We start from the raw sequence: 23,020 nt of genomic DNA on the forward strand, positions 1-23,020 counted from the left end.
GTTGATAGCCTATCTTCCAGTTGCTTTTGCCTAAAGTAAAGAGAAATGGCAATCCACTGCTCTAACACTCAAGCAACAGCTTCATGCAGCGAAAACCACCTTGAAGTGAAATACGAAGTAATTTGTGTGGTTTCAAATTAGAAAATGTTTGAAATTCTTTAAACTCGTGAATCCTTTATACACTGTGAGAGAAATAGGTGTAGATGTCTCCAATTAAGTCTTCACAAAACCGAGGAAGAGTTTTTGGCGGTTGTGATGCACATAACCGAGCTGAATGGCAAATACATCTTGGTACAGTTATACCAGGTTGCAGCATTTCTAAGTGTACTGGTCGCTGAATTATTAACCCCCATTATATTGCTCAGACCATCTGCAGTAAATCTTACTAAATTTGCAATGAGGATTTGGTGTTCATTAAAAAGTGTAACTAAAAGATTATATAGATGGTGCCCCGTTGATCCCTCATCTTCACTGTTGGCTGGGGTTATATATGTTTAGTAGCTCAAGTAATCATGTCTCTATGGATCCTATAGTCTTATCAAAGTGTTTAACTATTACTGCACAAGTCTTTTCTGTGCCAACATCTGTAGTCTCATGTATAATAAAGGAAAATTTACTGATTTCCAAAGCTGTTACAATCATTTCCTGTGATATCTTTCCAATTTCCTTAATTGCTCATGTGGGCTTCACTCTTTTTAAAGACATTTTCTGGGCTATTGCAGAGTCTGGGAATACATGTTTGATTAACTCAGTTAAATGGTCACATGAATTGAAAGCAATGTTGTGTTCTGGTAAGAATATAGCCAGTTTGATTTCAGCCGTGATAACTTTGTCATTAATGTCTTCTTGTCTGTTCTCCTGTTCATTTTCTTGCTCGGCTTCTAGTTGTATTGTGTTCCTTAGACGGCAATTAGTTAACTTATGGCGTTTAATTGCAGCAGTGTTAATGTTGAACTCATTCTTGCAAATCTGACAATATGGCCGTTCCCTGTTGCCTTCTGTCTGCCATCGTCAGCCATCCCTGGAACTAAATGTTCTCTTTGGTGGCATGTCTCTATAAATCTAGTAAAAATTATATGGAAACATTAATTCACGCCCTTGAAACTCGCAAGTCAGTACAAATTCCCGTATAATATTCATAGAGAGAGAGAGAGAGAGAGAGAGAGAGAGAGAGAGAGAGAGAGAGAGAGACGAGAGCGAGAGAGAGAGGAAGAGGAGGGAGAGGAGAGAGGAGAGAGAGAGAGGTTTTATACTTTTAAAAAGATGCCAAAAAAACATTACACTGAGCATAGGAGTTAATATGTGGGCATATAGAAGATATAATAACCCAATACCCTACTTCCATAGAAGAGAGACATATAGGCCTACCCCTATGCTCGTTACAGCAGGTTTGCGAGACGAGAAGCTGTAAGAGCCTTCAAAGAAGAGGTGCAAGTTTTAAAGACCATAAAGGCTATGTGCCCTCAACAATGAACAACTTAAAAAAGAAAACAATGGATTTAAAAAATATGCGTATGTTCAATTAAAATTTATATGTTGACAACACAAAAATAAAATTTATTCATACGTCAAACTGCACTTTAACTTATGTTTTGACAGTGGCGAGCATAGAAATAGTGAAATTCTCCGCGACTCTTGCTAATGTCATATGATATGATACATTTAGGGATAAGTGCAAGAATGTATGTAATAAAACATGGCATTTTGATTAGTTTCATGTTTATTTTTAATAGGCAAGCTTACAATTTACAATAATATTGTACTGAATATTGTGAAAAAAATCAGTAATTTGAAAGTGGCGAATTTTTTCTGCATATGTAATGCATCTCATTTCCACTATAAAAGCACTGTTGTGCTCTGTATAATGGGTCAAGGAGGAAAGAACTCCCAAAATTACCATGTCCACTCAGAATGTTGTGCAAATGCAGAATCATCATGTTTCTTATAAACAGATGCCTCATCATTTCGCTGGTTCTACGTGACCAGGCTCCCATGAGAATCTAGATCAAGTCTTGAATCATTATTCTTTCTCATGACCTCAAAAGTCGTGTGTGTAAGCTTGTACGTATGTCACTTTTCCTAAGATCAAATTGAGAACCTTTGTTATCATTCTCTCTCGATCTCCCATCAACTTAAGAATCCTTCAAAGAGCTCATATCTCTAAGTTGAGTCTCGACTTGTAAATAATTAAGACAATGCATCTATCTTTTATACTTTTGAGTTGTTTCAAGAACCTTGAAGAATACCAAATATGAATGGAAGTGAGAAGACAGTCTTAGTCCCCTACTAGCACAGCCATCAGAGAGAGAGAGAGAGAGAGAGAGAGAGAGAGAGAGAGAGATGTGAGGACGAGAGAGGAGAGTGAGGAAGGAGAGAGGAGAGAGAGACGAGAGAGAGAGAGAGAGAGAGAGAGAGAGAGAGAGTTGCGATGTGCCTTGTAGAAAGTTGGTTGAAGCCATAATACATAGACAAAGCAACAAATCTTCGTCTGCACTGAAATGCGTTATCAACTTCCACAGAGTTTTGTTATTCTGCATTTTGGCAAGACTGAGTGAATGCATTGCTGGAATTAGTAATTTTTTGGTTTTGTAGTCAATTGTAACCAAACCTAGAATGCTACTTATATATCTTCATAGCAGAATTATTGCACTTTCTTTTTTAAGTGGTGTATATGTAAACCTATGCAAATAAAGCTTTAGACTAGTTCTGCAGTATATTTTTATTTTGTAATGTTTATGTGAAAGTAACAAATTTTAAAATTACATATTTTTAGTTTATATTAATGTGGAAGTACCCAGAAACATTAGATTTTTTTCACACAAGTTTTGCTCTGCATTATTCCAACATTTGCATTAAGTCTGCAAGTACTTAGTGTACAGTCTCATTGATACTGTATTGTATATAGAAAACATCGATGTGCTGATGGAGATCACATTTCTTTGCCACAGATAACCTGTTTTGTTATGGATGATCTCTGATAATCTGCTAAGGAACGTGTTTTCTTTAGCATCGAGTTAATATTCTTCAACGTCATACTCTAGGTAAGTGATATAAAAGTGAAGTAATTGAAGTTAGAGAGAACGCCCTTAAATTATATGTAGTATTTGATATAAGCTTTGTTGAATCTTTAGTCATACACAAACACATTGTTCAAAAGCCAGTCTGTCAGTTATTCATGATGCACTGACTTAAATTTTCGCCGGTTTTCAACTTGTTACAGAGACTGTTTTAAATGTCAACATACCAAAAAGTACAAATAATGTGATTAGAAATGACACCAGAGTGAGAGTAATATTTTGATTAGTCATTTATCAAACAATGTGTGAAGCATAATATTGCTTTTCACAGATGGGGCCTGGCAAGGCTTAATAACTGATAGTTAAATGGGGCCAGGGTCTGCTGAAACATGGTCTACTGCATCTGAGATTTTGCATAAACTCTTATATCCAGAAAGTCCTTCATTTGTCCATGTCATAAAGTTTCTAGGTATTGGTCTTGGTGCCAGCAACTAATGAGTAGCAAATCAAAACGTTGAGGAAATTGATAAGCCAAAAGGTGTTGTATTGTGTCACTTGATTTCTTGGTGAATTAGATGCTAGTGGAGGCATTCATTTAGATTTTAGTGTTCATTTATGGTTTTTCTCCACGATATAAAAGAACCTGCTTGCTAGTCCCTCTTCTGCTTTGCCCACTTGTGCTATTTCTAGTCAGCTGCTTCTCGTATCTTGTCCACACCATCGAGATATTTTAGATCACAGTCTTTTTTCCACCCACTGAACGGCATGTATCTCCTTTGCTGCGTCATCCTTGAATTGATCCTGCAGAAAAGAGACCTCAAGAAGGATCTTTCCCACCATTATCCCTACATTAAAGGGTCAGTTGCCTGATGCGCCTTCTCCACGGCCTCTTATTAAAGACATCATCTTCCACCAAACCTCTTCCCTACATATCTTCCTTCATTTTATCTCGCCATCTAATTCTCTGTGTCCCTCTCGATATTCTTCCTCCAACAGGCTCTTCCCAAGCCCTCTTCACTCCCTCCCCATCCTCAACACATGCCTGTACTATCTCAATCGTGTCTCTCTTATCACCTCTGTCATCTTCAGTAAGCCTGCCCTTTTTCTTATTTCATCCTTTTCCAAAATCTTAGCCAGTGATATTCCCATAATTCACTGCAGCTTTCTCATCTCTGTTCTCTCAAGGTTTACTTCCTGTTTTCTTCTTAGAGCCCATGTTTCTGATCCATGTATTAACACTTGTCTTGTCACTGTGCTATAGATCTTGACTTTTAGCTTGTTTGGAACTTTCTTATCACATGCTACTCCAGCTACCTCTCTCCACTTCCCAACACAGCTTTTATCCTACTGTCCGTTTCGGCCTCATTATCCTCCCTCTTGGTTTAAAGTAGATCCTAAGTTTGTTCCTGCACATAATACAAACCCTCGGTCCTGTACATAAGGAATTACTTTCAGCATTGGCTGGAAGTCAGTCATTAGAGATTAACAACAAGGTAGTTAGGGAGTAACTGCTTGTTCGCTAGTCGAGAGACCCACCCAACTAGACGTAAACATTCCACTTCAGACATGCTCTTTGCTCTCTCTGTCGTCGAGAATTGTGAGACCTTTCTTTTTTGTATCTTTGTGAATGATTGTTTTGTTGTTTGCTTTTATCATGCAAACCCAAAACTCAGATAAGCCTTGTCGCCCTCTATTCTTGCAATGCATTTGCCATGGAGTGGGGGGCAGAAAGTGTGGTAGTTTCCATTCCAAAGAGGAAGTGGACCTTCATGTCCTCTGCATGAAGAGCTGAGGGCATGAGTGTTCTTTAGATAATACTTATGATGCTTGTATCTCTTGGTTGGCAGAACAGTGTGGGAGATACAAGGGGAGGAAGCCATCTCAGGGAAGTCTTCCAAGGCTTTGTCGGAATGCTACACACCCCCGTTGACTCCGTTGGTGGCTAATCTTTCGTCTTCCTTTTTCCCTCCGCATAATCTTCCCTATCTTGCTGTTTCCCCTTCGGGGGAAATGTCTCCATCTGCTTCTTCATTCGATTCGTCGAAAATAGAAGAGGGTGGGGAGGCATGCCGACCAAGGGCTGTATTCGGGAAGCTTATGTTCGCTTGGGAGGCAATCTTTTTACTCCAAAGGGAACAGGAGTTCCCACCACTAACACAACTTTTGCTCCCTCAGGTGTGTCTGTCTCCACGGTCAGGGATTTGCAACAGGCATGGGTGAAGTTGAATTTGCCTGGCACTCCTTACCAGGGGCTGATGGATCATTTTTATGTCAGCTCCTGTGACTCTTGGTGCAGCTGCTGGGACAATGACGACTTTGTTAATGCCTATGTATGCAGCACTGCCTCACCTTGTGTATACCCAACAAGTTCCCATAGTAACACCTTCTGTGGTCGTGTCGTTTGTGCTGCATACTTCGAGGATGGAACCTTTTCTGTCTCCTCCTCCGGGCTATGCAGTCCTCTCTCTCCCAGACAACTATGATAGACCCCAGACACTGTCCCCACTGGATCTTCCACCCATCTCTGTTCCCATGTCTGTTGCTGTACCTATTCCTCACCGTGCGAGTGCTGCTGTGGCGTCTGTGCCCCCAGTCGCGCACTGGATGGCGGATCTGACTGCCGTTCTGAGGAAGTTGATGAAGAAGAAGAAGTCAAAGAAGAAGTGAAAGGTGTCATTGTCTTCCTCCTTGTCTTTGTTGTTGTCGTCTGCTGCCTCCTCCACTTCTTCTGAGGCTCCCCTGCTGAAGAAAAAGAAGAAGGCTATCTCCCCCCTCCCGCCATGAAGTCGCATTCCGTGGCTTCTAAGGGTCTGTCTAGCCGTTCTGGTGAGACATGATGTGGTTCCTCCACTGGTCCTCCCATTGCTTCGGGAGCGGGAACCGCCTCACCGCCCCTATGAATGCACAGGTGGGGGGGCGGGGGGGACCACAAAAGTTCATGCTTCGGTTTGTTCTTCTGCACCTAGTCCAAGAGGTTCTGCCTCTAGGACCGGGACCGTCCCGGGTTCTTATCCTTGAGTTTCCCCGAGTGAACTCTCATCAACAGATGAGCGTGTAGCTAGAGTCAGTGACACTGAGTCCACTCACCGTCATGACTCTGGCATGATGCGGAGGAAGGGGTAAGTCGTCCAGGTGACTTACGCCTTTCTGACGATCGCTCGCATACCTATCACTCGGCTCCCAGAGGTGACGTAATGGTCTCACTGGACTGTGCACACGTCGAGACTGGTAGGAAGTCCCTCATTCTGTCCTCTCGAGAGGTTTTGGCCTCTTCAAAGACTGTGATGCGTCATAGGGACGGTACCCTCTCTCGTCACGCTAGTGAACACTATTCTTCACCTGATCGACAGTCATGAGTACAGTCCAGGCATCGAGTAGCGCTTCCTCTGATGTGAGAGAGCGTCGCTACTGTCCTCGGAGGAGTGCTTCTCCACAGGGAGAACACTCCTCTAGATCCGAGAGCCGATCATCACCGTGGGTTGGTGATCGTTCACGTCCCGCTCCATCTGCTACTTCTGCTAGCAGACCGAGGGGAGCATCGGATCTTCCTCACCTGTCTCTTCAACTTCCTCGGGATACACCAGGAGGAGTGACGCAACCAGGGGGAACTGTGGTGAGTGTTCTCACAGTTCGGCCACGCGAGTGTACGTTCCCCGTTCAGTCTTAGGACCCGAGATGTCGTATGCTTAAGTGGTTCGAGAAGATCATGGGGTGTCTGTCGAGGCTCTTCCCTCTGAAAAAAGAGAATCGATGCAGGGACTTGCCCTGGAAGGACTTGAAGGTCCTTCCCCTCAGGACAGTCACTCCCAAGATTCAGAGGTCTTTTGCGGAGGTCATTGCACTGACTCATCAACGCAATGACCTTGGGGAAGATCGATGGTAGCTCCCTCTGACCGCCCTTCACAGTTAAGAGTCTTTCTGGGGTCCTAAGATGGAACCCAGAGCTTCTGTGGGGTTACCTTGGTCTTCCTTTTCTGAAGATGTGTTAGGCCAGGTGAACAATCTTGTCACGGGGCAAGAGAGTTCACTTAGGGCCAACAGATCAGACAAGCTGCTTCCCCCTCCTCTGCCTTGACAGAGGCGATTTTACTTGCCCTTGGAGAACCCTTTGCCAACCAAACAGATTAACACAGAGCTAGTACGGCTAACTCCTGGCTTGCCTCATGCTGCGCGAACCAAAGGTTCTCTGACAGAAGGTGCTACAGATTCAAGTAGAATCACCTCTGTTGAGGTAGAGGAGGAGGAAGCAGCTTGGCTGATCAGTTGGCCCTAAGTAAACTCTCTTGCCCCGAGACAAGATTGTTCACCTGGCCTAACACACCTTCGTAGGCTAACGCTATGGCAGCTATCCAGGCCATCTCCTGGCTGGATCTGTGGTCCCTCACAGTATCCAAAGTCACTGCTTCTTTGGGACAAATAGCTCCCAGAAAAGACTCAGCTTTCGGGAGACTGTCAGTCTGGTGGTAGGGCTATTTCCTACCTGGCCCACCAGACTGCAAACCTGTGGCCCAACCTTGTTCTTAGGAGGAGGGATGCTGTCCTAAATCGTATAACCAGGTCAGTGTCCCCAGAGTCAGCATTGGGTCTTAGGAATGGACCGTTGCTGGGTTCCTCCTCTCTTTCCTAGGGAGATGGTGGATGCTGCAGTACACACGCGTAGAGCTGAAGAAAGTGATCGTCTTGTCTACCAGGCAGTTACCAAGACATCCGGGCCGTCTCGTGGAACTGCAGCTAGGCCTCAGAGTCAGACTAGCTTTTCCTCCGCCCCCAAGAAGACTCCTCCTTTTAGAGGGGTCTGAGGAAAGGCACAGCCTGACTCCTTCGCTCTGAAAGGGAGTCATCAGCCCCCCTCTCAGCACCCCTTCTCTCGCCGGAAGGAAGGTAAGCGAAAGAGTAAGAAGGGGAAATGCTAGGGACAGGGTTCCCCCTCTGCTGTTGCCATCGTTTGGGGGGTGGGTTTACCTGGTGAGCCATTGGGCAACATGGGAGCGCTACAGAGCCGAGACCTGGGTTGTAGATGTCCTTTTGGAGGGATATCTTCTTCCCTTCAAGGTGAGCCCACCCCTCACTGACCATCCGGTCCAACTTCAGACATACATCCCTGGTTCTGCCAAGGATCTGGCACTGAAAGAAGAAGTGCTATCAATGCTGAGTAAGATAGCTGGGGAAGTCATTCAAGATCTGTCACCAGGGTTCTACAACCGACTTTTTAGGTGGAGAAGGCTACGGGGGCGGAGACTAGTGACAGATCTCTCTCCCCTGAACTGTTTTGTTCGCCAGACTTGGTTTAAGATGGTGACGGCATCATGTTCTGTGCTCTCCCCTATCAGGGAGAATGACTTCATGCTTTCGTTGGACCTGAAGGATGCGTATTTTTAGATCCCCATCCATCAGTCCTCCAAGAAGTACTTTCGTTTTATCCTAGAGGGGACGGTGTTCCAATTCAGGGCACTGTTTTGGACTTTCGACCACCCCTCAGGTGTTCACCCGAGTGTTCACCTTGGTGTCAGCTTAGGCCCACTCAGTCAGGATACGCCTCTTGAGGTATCTCGACGACTGGCTAGTCCTGGCAAGCTTGCTCTCTCATTTGCTACAGGACAGGGATCGACTTCTTGATTTTTGTTACTATCTAGGGATCGTGATAAATTTGGAAAAGTCAAAGCTCATTCCCAAGCAGAGGATAAAGTACCTGGGCATACTGAATGACGCAGTAGCAGTCTTCCCCGCAGACTCAAGGATCAGCAAGTTCAGGAAGGCAGCTTAACTGTTTGTCTCGATAGGAACAGCCAACTCAGCTTTGGCAAGTCATGATCGATCACCTGTCGTCACTAGAGAAGTTAGTCCCTCACCAGCGTCTTCACCTGGGGTCTCTGCAGTGGAGACTAAAGGAGTATTGGTCACAGGCTCAAGATCCTCAATCCTTCCTCATTCCTCTAACGGAGGAAGTAAGGAAGGATTTAGCCTGGTGGGTAGATGATAGGAACCTCTTACTAGGAGTGGAGTTGCAGACTCCCCCTTCAGACATCCTTCTGTTCTCAGATGCATTGAATGAGGGTTTAGGCGCACACCTGGAGGAGTTGCTGACTGCAGGGGTGTGGAATCGACACGACAAGCACCTTCATATCAACTTTCTGGAACTCAAAGCGTCTTTCTTAGCTCCCCAAGAGTTCCGGGATAGAGTGATGGGACACTCCATTGTGTTGATGAGCGACAGTACCATAGTGGTGGCATATGTCAACAAACAAGTAGGCTTAGTGTCTCTTCTGTTGCATCAGTTGACAGTGCAGGTGCATAAGTGGGCTGCAGCGCACTCGGTATAGCTGTCAGCCAGATACATTCCAGGCAAGAGGAATGAAGTGGCAGACAAGCTCAGCCGTCAGAATCAGGTGATAAGGACCAAATGGTTTCTACACCCAGACGTGGCAGAAAGGCTGTTCGACCTGTGGGGTTGTCCAGTGGTGGACCTGTTCACCACTTGGCACAACAGAAAACTTCCAGGTTTCTTCTCCATCGTGCCAGACCCATGGGCAGCTGCAGAGGACATGATCCAACATCCGTGGGACAACCTCGAAGTGGTGGTCACCAGCAATCCTCGGATGATCCTGGTAGCTCATATCCCAATCTGTTGGCTCTTCTCTCTGAGGCACCTCGAGAGATTCCCCTATGGCACAAACTTCTGTGTTAACCGCACGTAGAACGGTACCACTTAGCAGAACAGTCCCTATGTCTTCATGGCTGGTGGTTATCCACCATCTCTTGTGAGCGAGAGGATTTCCTTGCCTAGCAGCAACAGAGATGGCGGGATACGGCAGACAGTCCTCTGCAGAATTGTACCAGGGAACAAGTGGTCCGTCTTCTGTGGTTGGTGTCGTGGACGGGGTCTCTCTCCGCTCAAAGCCACTCTTCAACAGATCGTGGATTTCCTAGTCTTTCTTCGCTGAGAGAAGTTCCTCTCTGTCTCTGCAGTTAAGGGCTACATGTCTGCCTTGGCCTTGGTCCTGAAACTGTAATGAGTTCATTCTTCCTCTTCTATGGAAATATCTCTTCTTATGAGGACCTTCGAGAGGTCTTGCCCACCCAGAGATCTCAGGCCCCCTGAGTGGGATGTGACTCTTGTCTTAAGGAGCTTGACTCGTGAACCCTAAGAGCCTCTTCGAGAGTCGTCAGACAGGGATCTGATCCTTAAGACCATCTTTTTGCTGACCCTGGTATTGACGAAGTGAGAAAGTGAGCTTCATGGCCTCTCTTACAATATTAAACACTCAAGGGGATGGGGATCTCTTACACTCGATTTCGTCCCAGATTTTGTAGTGAAGACTCAGAATCCTTCGGTCCCTGATGATAGATTCAAGTCCTTTATGATCTCCTCCCTAGAGGACTTTGTGGTAATGACCCAGACGAGATGCTACTTTGTCCGATTAGAGTGCTACGGCGCTATCTGAAGAGAACTTAGCATCTCTGGCCTAAGTGTTGACTCCTCTTTGTTAGCACCAGGTTGACCAAGAAAGAGGTGTCCAAAAACACTATCTCTTTTTGGCTTCATGAGGTGATCAGGAAAGCGTACTCTTCCGAAGGTAGGTTCGACACTGGTACCTTTCGTCTGAGAGCCCATGCAAGAACCTGTTGGTTCCACAGGTACTAAAAGGAGGGGTTTCATCCAACCAGACCACATTCACCTCCTTCTACCTTCAGGATATTGCTCATAGGTCGTGGATACCTTTTCCTTGGGACCTGTGGTGGCTGCTCAACAAGTTGTGTTACTTACCCTGCTCCTCTAACTGCACAAAGTTACATCTTGCCTTGTGTAACCATATGAATGGGCGTGAATGAGAGTGTGACTGGCTTCTCTTCAGACAGAAAGCTGCGGTCGTCACATGCTGGAAAGGGTGGTTGATGCAAGTAAGCTATATTTCTAAGCTCCATTCTTTCCCTTTGATTAGGGTATAGAAGCAAATATCCATCTCTTCCCTAACAAACAAGGGGGGAAGAGGACATTGACATAAGACAAACCTGATACTTGTATATTTATCTTCTTGCTTCCAACTATAAGTTCTTGTTTGCTACTCTTAAGAAGCTACGCTTGTCTCCCTCTTATGAATTGGTCCAGAGGTCTGGCCACTGGTCTCACAGTTCTCATACTTTGATCATTGGACAGAGGCAAGCTTCCCCCCCTCCCCCTCCCTTGGTCTTATGACTTGTTTGGGAATCTTGGTTGGGCGAACACCAGTCTGTTCACAAGACTCTATCAGATTCCTCCCACCAATCAGTGATTCTTCCTTATGTAAAGGACCGATGGGTTGTATTATATGTATGAACAAATCACAAATTTTAAAAGTAAATTGTAATTTTCCTAGCTATACAAACCTGAGGTCCTTTCACATTTATGTCCTCCTCATGCTACCCCTTAATCTGTTCTTGGGCCTAAAGCAAAGTGGAATGTTTACATCTGAAAATCTACAGTAGCGCTAGTGTTGGTTACGGTGTAGCTGGAATGGCCCACCCACTACTTGGGCTTTTATAGGGAACAACCTGGCAGAACTTCAATTTGTATTCTACTGGCTCCCGGTGCACATCGGTGGATTTAGGTAGCCTTCTTCAGTGTATTGTGTTGATGAGTTCAGAGTTCTTGGTAAAGTTCTCTGTTTCGTTTTGTGATAGCACATTCTTTCAAATATGTCTGATTCTAGAACTAGTGTTTGGATTTATGCAGATGATTTTAAGACCAGGTTATCTAATCTTTTTATGATCCACATACCAGATGTAGTAAATATAAAGGTCAAGAGTGCAAGAAAGAAATCACTTGTGCTGAATGTTGTGAATGGGAGGACAAACAATGGTAAATTTTTAGGTCCCATCAGGACAAGATGGATAAGAACAGAAAGAGGAAAGCAGCTGCTAGGGCAGAAATCAAATCTAGTTTAGATGATGTTCAGGCTACTGAATTAGTAGAAGATAGCATGATTGTTTTGCCTGTAATTCCTGTTGCTTCTTCAATCCTTTCTCCTCCTGCTCCTGTGCCATTAACTCCTATTCCAGGTTCGCTTGCTCCCGATCCCAACACCATTGCAGCTTCGAATCAGAATTTGATAAGGAGTTTGAATTTTTAGCAAGTTTGATGATGGAACTTGGTGCTTCTGTTAAAGCCTTTATGGAAAAAAGCAGTCAGTTTAGTGTTGGTGAAGTGCACAGTGATTGTGTAGAGGAGGTGGCTGTCTGGCCCACCGGTGCTCCTAGACGAACATCACCATCCCACTCCCCCACACCGGGGAGAAGACATACCAGAGGTCTAATGCCGGGCGCACATTAAGACGCAGGTGACACAGGCAACGCAGCACCGAGCTTGGCAGAAAACTGCATTTCACTATTTTAAATGGAAGCATGCACATTGTCAAGCACGACAGCACAGCGCAGGGGTAGACCTGCTACTGCCTGCGTCATGCAGTGTTTGAAACAGTTTTCTTCGCATATGCAGCACAGGAAGTATCTCGCTCAGTAATCCACATGATACCATCCTCTGACTTACAATGAGAGCGTACGGACATTTGATGGTAATAGTAGTTCGGTCGAAGAAGGGAACCCACAACTCAGCACTGCTTCACGTTAAAATCCCGGACTCGACGACGAATTAGATGATGCGGTGAAAATATTGTTGACCCTACAGCTCATGCAAGAGTAGTAAAGAAAAATAGAATGATGTTACTGCTGTGCTCAAGGAATCGATCTTAATAAATCATGAAGAGAGAGTTAAACAGAGAGCACTTAATAGGAAAAAAATTGAGGTAAAATTGGGACAGGAAGCAAGAGATCCCTTTTATCATTTATTCATGACCATGTACACAACGACAACAAAAATGCCACCAGCCTTACAGCACAAGATAAAATGGGATGTATATCGCATAGTTTCAGACGCTGAAAATCAAAAGAGCATACTCTACTTTTGACGAGGTAGTTAGGAGTACTTTCTGAGTAAGAGCTTACAAGGTTAGGGGCATTGGTCTGTCCCTTGCATTCTGGAAGAACCTGTCATTTCCACAAGTACTAAGGGTGGGAGTGTGTTCCATGAAAAACTACATTCACATCCTTCTACCTTCGGGACATTGCCCATGGGTTTATGGACATTTTTTTCCTTGGGTCCTCTGATGGCCGGTCAACAAGTTGTGTAACTCACCCAGCTTCCCTAGAGAGACAGGTAGCATCTCGCCTAAGTTGTTCAGTCACAAAGAGAGAGTGTGAGTGAGTGACTGGCCTCCTTCTCTTCCCTTTATTTTTCATACCCTTCCTCGCCTGTAGGGCAGAGGGAAGGTTGGTGTGTGATGCAGGTGAGCTATATAATTGAGTACTGTACCCTGTCTATAATCAAGAAGTCTGTAGGTTAGTAGGTTGGCCATACCCTCTCTCTAGCAAAGGGGGAGTGGAGCTGACAATTAAATAAAACCCATTGGTGTTATTATTCTTTTATTGTCTCTGACACGAGGGGTTCATCCAAACCCTTTTTAATAAATGATGCTATACATGCCCATTAATTCACAAGGCCCAGAAGTCTGGCAGTTGAACATCACATAAGCTCAACAGGTCAGAGGCACAGGACTCCTTCCTCTGCTCTACATGACAAGGAAGTTGGCCCAGGTGAATTGAGGTACCAGTCAGTTCAGAGATTTACTCAGAATCCTTCCACCAATAAGTAATTCTTCTTATGTAAAGAACGAAGGATTATATTTGTTTAGGAACAGACTACAAATATTTTAAGAAATTTGTACTTTCCTGAACATGCAAACCTTCAGGTCTTTACATAAATTGCCCACCTCAAGCCACCCCTCATTCTGTTACCTGAGCCAAAAGGTTAAAGTGAAGCATAAAGGTGGGGTGGGCTGGACTCCAACCCTACCGTTGATAGTTAACCACTTTATTTAAAATCAAACGGCTGTTTTCCCAGCTTGCACTGCAATTATATCCATATGAAAAGACCTTCTGGTTTGTATATTAGGAAAAATACACATTACTTAAAAAAATTTGTAGTTATTCCACCTTTGCAGCATTGAAAACCAAAAGGGCTTTTTACTGTATTCATTTTTATTTTTATGTATAAATTCATGTAGATTTTGGTAGGGCTGGAGTTAAATGTGAATATAATGCCATGTCGCAAGCCATGCATATGCAGATACACTAATCGAGGAAATGCTATAATATGTAATTTTCATTGGTATGCAAACATAAACCTTATATCATATCTCCCATCACAGCCACCCCTCTTTGTTCATTACCTTACTCACTCTTCTTAACAACCAGTTAATCCATTTCCAACATGCACTGAAAGATACTCCTTCATAAAAAGCTCTGGTTCGAAAAGCTCTGAAAAAATGTCATATTTGAAGAAATGTAACAGCACATACCTTCCAAGACTGTCATCAGTGTTGCCGGTCATAATTGCTACTCTTGTATTGTATCCACAATAACAATCAGTGGAACTAATTTGAAAACTTTCATCTCTTCTAATTACTACTCAATTGGCCCTTACTATTTTTTTATTATTATTATCTACCGCATCTGTGGATAATATGATGTTATGTATAGCTGGATTACATATAATTAAGCATTTGCTGTGTACTGTACCCTTCCTGCTGTTACCCCACAAAACTCTTATGCTGGTCTCTTGCATTTTCTATTCTTGGCTTTTGATTTGTTAATAAGATATGTTCATAAGTAATTTGTATTGTAATGTCAAGCTAAGAAGGTTTACAGATATGAGGTGGTGGGCATCAATATTAACTGTCAATCTATTGTTGTATTGTTGCATCAGGAATGTTTCGATGCTGTGTCTGGACAACGTTTGGTAGGATTGTATTCATGTTTGGATAGAACTATCAAATGCACGCTTTGTTAATCGCCCTGAGACCTTTATGGGAACCTGAATTTAATTTGATTTATTATTTTGCTGCTTCAGTTCTGGCATTATGTTTCCTAACTCTGTGTTGCATTGTTTGATTTCAGATTCTCCCTCAGAAGATCCTTCCTTCCTTCGACAGTTTTGATTAGCATCAGGACTTTGGGAATGCATGTTGTTTATTCGTACTACATGGAACATTACCAATAGCAACTCTTAAAGTGTAAGAGACAACAGTGAATTATTGTACGTATATTTAACAAATTTAAACAAGTAAAATTTGTTTTGAATATTAGATTCATACATCAGCAGTGACATCGGGTTGTAGTCCTTCAAGATATTGTACTTAATTTTTAACAGATTTATTCGGTAATTATTTGTAAACAATTGTATGCTAAGAGTTGTGAATTGAACACATTGTCATTACAGAACAGGACAGGAAAAAAGGCTAAAATGAATACAGGACATTCTTTAGAATTTCCTTTGAAAAGTGAAACTGAAGGTGCATTATCACTACCTTCCATAAATCAAGAAAACAGCAACTTGGCTGCCTTTAGTGGAACCAGTGATGAAGACTTTTTGTCTCTGGATCCATTGATGGACATCAAAATAGAACCAGAGGAATTCTGTGAGTCTAATGAAGATGATGAATATTCATATGAAATTAATTCAACAGTGAATGAAAAACATCCACAAACTTGCAAAAAGGAAGTAAAACAAGAAAGAAGAAATAGTCTCAATGGAGAGAAGCCTTTCAGATCAACTGACTGTGGGAAAGCATTTTATAAGAAAATTAATCTTACAAATGATATTACAAATCCTACCAGAGAGAAATTCATGTGCAATGATTGTGGGAAAAAATTTTCCCAGAAACAAAATCTTCAACTTCATATGAGAAGCCATACTGGAGAGAAGCCGTTCATGTGCAACGAATGTGGGAAAGCATTTTCCCAGAAATCAAATCTTACAAGTCATATGAGAATCCACACTGGAGAGAATCCATTTATATGCAACGAGTGTGGGAAAGCATTTTCCCAGAAAATAAATCTTATAGTTCATATGAGATTGCATACTGGAGAGAAGCCATTCATGTGCAAAGAATGTGGGAAATCATTTTCCCAGAAATCAAGTCTTACACATCATATGAGATTTCATACTGGAGAGAAACCATTTATGTGCAAAGAATGTGGGAAATCATTTTCCCAGAAATCAAGTCTTACACATCATATGAGATTTCATACTGGAGAGAAGCCATATATATGCAACGAATGTGGGAAAGCATTTCCCCAAAAATCAAATCTTATAGTTCATAAGAGATTGCATACTGGGGAGAAGCCATTCATGTGCAAAGAATGTGGGAAAGCATTTTCCCAGAAACCAGATCTTACACTTCATATGAGATTGCATACTGGAGAAAAGCCATATATGTGCAACGAATGTGGGAAATCATTTTCCCGTGAAGCAAATCTTACAAGACATATGAGAATCCATATGGGAGAAAAGCTATTCATATGTAAGGAATGTGGGAAAGCATTTTCCCAGAAATCATATCTTACAATTCATATGAGAATCCACACTGGAGAGAAACCATTCATATGCAAGGAATGTGGGAAAGCATTTTCCCAGAAATCAAATCTTACAAGTCATATGAGAATCCACACTGGAGAGAATCCATTTACATGCAACGAGTGTGGGAAAGCATTTTCCCAGAAACCAAGTCTTACACTTCATATGAGAATCCACACTGGAGAGAAGCCATATATGTGCAATGATTGTGGGAAAGCATTTTCCCACAAAGGGAGTCTTACACGTCATATGAGGTTGCATACTGGATAGGAAAAAGAAACAACATGATAAAATAAACCAGTTAAGGCAGAGATCTCTCAAATGACCAATTATATGAGAGATCAAAATCACTCACAAAATCTGCTCAAGAAAATAAGGTATATAACGAAAAAATACAGAATAGGGGATGAACAAATGAGTGGAAAACTGGCAGAACACCAAGCCAACATAAAGGCCCTAGCTTCACAAATAGGAAACAAACAACAGAAGATAAAAGTAAAACAGATAAATAGGCAGTTTGGTGAAAATGACGAAAGAAACAGTTGAGGTACGAACACCTCCGAGCAAGGAAGACCTAGAGAGATTTCGGAAGCCACTATTTGAAGACCCTAGACAACACCAAGAGAATTCATGGATTGACACCATTAGGCAGAAGAACAGCCGGAAACAGCAAATGCCACCAGTAAGGTTCACCATCGAAAAAGTAACAAAGAAAATAAAAGAATATAATAATTTCAAGATAACAGTAATAGCAAGACCCCAATTTCTGGCTAAAAAGATCACAGCACTACGTCACACTTATGCACAAGCCTTCTCAAGAGTGGCTGAAGCAAGAAATACCAACTTTCTCCTTAAAAGCTCAGAGACTGAGCTCCCAAACAAATATAGGCCCATCTGCTGCTTTCCAACACCCTACAAATGGCTCACAGGAGTCTTAGCAGCTAATAAACAAAATAATATTAGAAGATTGTAAGAAAAGACAAAGGAATCTTAATATGGCTTGGATAGATTACAAGAAGGCATTTGACACCGTGCCGTGCACCTGGATATTTAAATATATGGAATTAGACAACATCAATGAGGAAATAAGATCTTTCTTGGCAGCAGAGATGAGTAAGGGGAAGACCACTCTCTGTCTAAAACACTCTGAGGGCCAGATAGTAATTCCAGACATTAAGATCCAAAGAGGAATATTCCAGGGTGACAGCCTCTCACCACTTCTATTCTGCTTGACCATAGATCTGCTTAGTAAAATCTTGAACAACATTAACACTGGCTATGACCTAAGTAAAAGCAGAAGCCGAAAAGAGAATAAAAGAGTGAACCACCTGCTCTTCATGGATGACCTGAAGTTGTTTGCAGACTCAGAAGAAAAATTGGAAGAACAAGTTAGGACAGTCCACCAATTTTCAAATGACACCTGCATGGAATTTGGGTTGGACAAGAGTGCCACGAGTACAATAAAGAGAGGGAAGAGAGTAACATCAGAAGGTATAAAGGTAGAGGAAGGCATATCTGTTGAAGACCAGGCAGAGGAGTACTTGGGAATAGAAGAAAACACTGGTATAGAACGCAAGAAAGTGAGAGAAAAGATAAAGAAAGAATACATCAGCCACTGTCATAAACCAGCTGGCAATACCATTGGTGACATATGGTTTTGGCATTGTAGACTGGCCACAAGGTGAGTTAGACAGGATGGATATTAGAAGATTCTCACCCTACATTAAGTCACATACAGACACCAGTGTATGGACATAATATACCTCCCTCACAGAGAAGGTGGATTAGGCCTGGCTGAGATCAACCAGGCCTACATAGCAGCAATAATAAGTCAAGGGTAGTACTTAAAAAGCTCTGAGGATGAAAACATAAAAAAGTTGCCCAACACCATAATGGAGCCGTGAGCCAACTAACATCAGTAGCAAAATAGGCTAAGAACTCCAGCAAAAAATGATAGCCAGGAAGACCAAGCAGAAATACAGTCCCAGAGAGGAGAAACTTAGAATGTAAAGGTGGAAAGACCATGGAAGGGCAGAAAGATTTCAAGACGAACTGGAAAAAAGTTACATAGACAAAGAAGAGTCACTCAGATGGATAAGAAATGGAGATCTAGGTTATGATGGAGAAAGACTGATAATAGGAGCAAACCCTGTCAAACCCTGCTTGCAGATGGTCACTACACAGCCCGCCACAACAAGATCGGTAAATATATACATTGGAAAATATGTAAAGAATACAGAACTGAAGTGAAAGAAAGAGTGTGGGAGCATGAACCACATCCAATCACCTCCAACAGGAAGATATATAGAAGGAGGTGCTATAAGACCTGCTATTGTCATCTGGAACAATGAGGAATAAACAGCAAAGATTATAAATGTGACAGTACCCAGTGACTTTGGCCTCAATAGAGCTTAAAGGCATAAAATAACAAAATACCAAGACCTGAAGAATTACCTGAAAAGCACATGGGAACTGATGGAAATATATAAAACAATACCTTTGGTGGAAGGAGCAACAGGACTTATAAAGAAAAACCGGAGAAAATATCTTCAGGTTATACGAAATTCCCCAGTATAAATGAGGTGCAGATTGCTGCTCTCAAAGCAATGGCAAACACCTTGAAACGAGCCCTTGGATATAAGGCTAGTGGAATATGAAGGTGCAATCATAGACCCCAGGCTGGAGCCCATTGCACCCCTGATATAAATTGAAAATTAAGAATAACATAAGCCAGAGAGAAACCACATTGTTGCTCTACATGTCAAAAAAGTTTTTCCCAACCAAGTCCTCTTAAAAGACACGAGAATTCACACCAGACAGAAACTGTTTACTTGATCTCTGTCCAAGTAGTTTTTATTACATGATTTTATTTAACTTGACTCCTGCGTCTGTTTTGAATGAAGGTGTCTGAAAAGGTATGTGAAAACTCATGCTAGAGAGAAGTCATATCCTGTATCTGCATTTGGTTTCCAAGAGTTCTTTTTCATTAGGTTTTTTCATTAGGTTCATCTTAGAGTGAATGTGTTAACTGAGAAGAAAGACGATGTTGAAACAGTTTTTCTCTCGTAGATTCATAACATATGTGAGCACTCATGGAGGATAGATATTGTTCTTTTACACTGCCTGTTGTACTTTTGTCTTGTATTCTGCAAATCACAGTCATTGGTTCTGAATGCCAGACTGTTTTTCAGGTGTCAAAATGCACAAGCAAAGTCACTCATCAGAGACAATGTTCAGTTTCGCTGACAGGTTTGTTAAAGTTTTCCACCACAAAGTAACTTACACTTGATGTGGAGATGTGAACCTGTCTGCAAAATCTATAGAAAAAAATCAAAAGCAACCTAAGGGACGATAAAAAGAAAAACCATATTTATATTTTTATGATCCAATTCGTGACCATCATCATTGCTGTTACTCAAAGAAGAGAAGGAGAATCTGGAGGAGGGTCTCACTGAAAATGCAGATGAAGGCTCTTCATTTGCAGAGTCTTTATTAGAAGTCAAGGCAGAGCCAAAGTATTATGGCCAGAGCAAATTTAATGCAAAATGGTTGTGTAACCTTCATGCAAAGGTAAAATAAATTACTTAGTTTTTTCTTACAATTTTTCTCATTGAACACTGTACAGTGTTAGGTTAAGAAATTTTCCTTTGCCTTCTCCACTTTTATTGTTCCTGTATATTTTTTGTATGATTTCTAAAAAAATAATTAGTATTGTCTTTGACTGACATGAAGTTTTCTTCCTTTTGTTATTCAGCATTGTGCATATATGCACTTGTATATGTAGTTGTAAGCTTGAATATTTCCATGAAATGTTATTCTTAGTGGAAATGGAAAGGATTGATATCTACATTAAACTTCAATGAAATTTAGCTGCAGTTTTATTTGATTATTTTTTATTATATGTTCTTGGTTTTAATCTTCTACAAAAAATGTGCTACAGCATTTGTAGGTAAATCATAATGCCTTGTATTAGCCCACTAAGTACAGTGGACTGTGTAGTATTTTGTTTTAGGTTAACCAGTCTGAAGTGTTGAGACTAGACTAGTTATGTAAATTACTAAAGTGATGTGTTAATTTGATTAGATTAAACTTCTTTTTTATGTTATTTCATTGTATAAACTTTTAAAATATTGATAGATAATAAAAATTGTTTATACATAAAAATTTTTCATTTGACCCTGTTAAAACTTGAATAATATCAGAATAATATTCTACACTGCCAAAAGTGAATGAATGCACCATGATGTGGTCTGAATGCACTGAGTATCTGGTCCCAGTGCACCTCTTCCCAATTGAAGTGCGTCTTTCCTTGTGGTCCCAATGCACCAACTTCATTCACAGAACAGCTGCCTTTGGCGATCTGTATAGATGACTATACTATTCACTTTGCAGGATTACTCTCTTTGATAAAGTGAATCAGTTTAAAAAGTCTGAATAAAAACAGAATATTACAAAACCAACAAACACATCCTGCTATGAGGGAGAAGTTTAAAACTTGACTACCTTACTAGGTAGCTACCTCTTAATTCAAACTGCAAGTCTAACTGTTTCTGTAGCTGGTAGTTAACTTCTAAAAAAATGACTGTGCTAGCTACTCCTTGGGACCTGTGGTGGCTGCTCAACAAATTGTGTAGCTTACCCAGCTCCTTTATCAGAACAAGGTTGCATCTCTTCTTAGATGTGCAGTTGGGGAGACAGGAGAATGAATGAGGGAGTGACTAGCTTCTCTTCTCTGCCCCTTCATCCCCCTTCTCCTCCTACGGGCAGAGAGTGGATCCGGCCGCCACATGCTGGAACTGGTGCAACCATTCTGTTTATCTTTATAGAGTATAGAAGCAACCGCCCCTTTCTCCTGCCAGGGGAGGTCCCTGACAATAAGACAAACCCACTGCTTATATTTGCCTTACTGTCTTTAACTCTCACATTCATCCCAGCATGATTTTGAATGGGGTTACGTTTTCTCCCTCGTTCAAAAAAGCCCAGAAGTCTGACGACTGAACACACAGTCTTTGTACTACTCCGATGAATTCATCAGAGGCATGATACTATTCCTTGCTCTCTCAACCAGGAAGAAAATCCAGGTGTTGCGAACTCTAGCCAGTTCTAGAGTCTCATTCAGATTCCTCCCTCCAAATATCAGTCCTCCTAATGTAAAAGACCAAGTGTTTGTATATTGTTTAGGAACAAATGACAATTTTTTTCTAAGTAAATTGTATTTTTCCTAACTATACAAACCTGAGGTCATTTACATCTCATGTCCACCTCATGCCACTCCTCAGTCTGATACCTGGGCAAAAAATAAATTGGAATGTATACGTTCAGGCAGGTAGGACCCCCCCCCCCCCAACCACCTTGTTTAAAAGTCTAGTGGCTATTTTCCAGCTTTGCCAAAAGTAATTCTTAATGTAAGGGATCTCAGGTCTGTATAGTTAGGAAAAACACAATTTGCTTTAAAAAAAAACTGTCATTTTACACCTAATATAGCTCATGTTGTTACTAAAAGATGTTCTTACAATTACCATTGAAGGCAGTGTGATATGGGGTGCAGGTGACCGAGAGATGCCGTTGGTGACTTGCCAGTTTAAGGGAAACCTGTAGTCACATAAAAACATCAAATATTAAATGATTACTAATAAAGATTTACTTCAGTGGCCTGAGCGAGGCCTGAACTGGGGACTTACAGATAGACTATGCCGTATGTTCTTGTGTAATGTTAAATTTTTGGCGGCCAGGGATGGAACATTACGCGAGGTATACATACGAAACCATAAATTATTGGGGACTAGCCCAGCCCTAGTTTCAGTAGCTTATGATTGCCTCCCCACATAAAACAACCAAGACTAATTTTGTCCCTGTAAAAGCAAAGAAAATTTTATTGCAGTCTTGGTATTATTATTGAATATTATAGCTGTTTCAACAGCATTTAATTTATGTAGAATCTTCTCAGTTCTTCATGTTATCTTTTTTCATCAGCATGTAGCTGGTATATCAAGACATATAAGGACATATAAAGATTTCAGTTGTCTTAGGTTTGTTTCCTCTAACGTGTCGACAGCGCACAGGCAGTCATCTAAGAGAGTATACAAGTGAGTGAACTAAAACATGTGGTTTACAGGCATCTATAGCAGGCAGGGCGTGTACAATCGGTGGGTAGGTCGCTAAGCAAGAATTTTTATTGGTCGTAGGTTGGTGACAAAATCTGTCCCTGAGGCGTTGAGATCTCCTAGGTCCATCCAGGGTTGTTGGTGGGGTTGAGTGGTGGTTAGGGGTACCCAGCACGTGGGTGGTAGGTATTATAAGCCGTCCAGGTGACATGTCATCCACTTCCGGTGCTCTCTCTCTTTCTCTCTCTCTCTCTCTCTCTCTCTCTCTCTCTCGCTTTCTCTCGTGACGGTGTATGAAGTCGGTTGGTTTCTTGTATTTTTTCTTATGATGGTAGGGAGAAATTCTGTTTCTTTTACTGTGTGGATATTCGGTTTTTTCTAATATATGAGGTGCCTCAAGAAACCATAGACGTCTTCAGTCCGGTGCTTGGTCGATAATTTCTACGTTCATT

At 41.9% G+C, this 23,020-nt stretch overlaps 1 protein-coding gene across 1 annotated transcript in view; it reads left to right on the forward strand.

The window, feature by feature from the left end:
- LOC135204717 (zinc finger protein OZF-like) overlaps positions 1 to 20,562 on the forward strand; it is a 120,037-nt gene extending 99,475 nt beyond the window's left edge. Inside the window, exons 3-4 of the mRNA XM_064234869.1 lie at positions 2,949 to 3,041; positions 15,006 to 20,562. Of these exons, the coding sequence (XP_064090939.1) occupies positions 15,352 to 16,734 (1,383 nt within the window). The 5' untranslated portion in view covers positions 2,949 to 3,041; positions 15,006 to 15,351 and the 3' untranslated portion in view covers positions 16,735 to 20,562. The remainder of the gene's footprint in view (positions 1 to 2,948; positions 3,042 to 15,005) is intronic.
- The last annotated feature ends 2,458 nt before the right edge of the window (positions 20,563 to 23,020 follow it).

The sequence above is a fragment of the Macrobrachium nipponense genome, chromosome 47, assembly GCF_015104395.2.
Source record: "Macrobrachium nipponense isolate FS-2020 chromosome 47, ASM1510439v2, whole genome shotgun sequence".
In the NCBI taxonomy this organism is placed as follows: Eukaryota; Metazoa; Arthropoda; class Malacostraca; order Decapoda; family Palaemonidae; genus Macrobrachium; species Macrobrachium nipponense.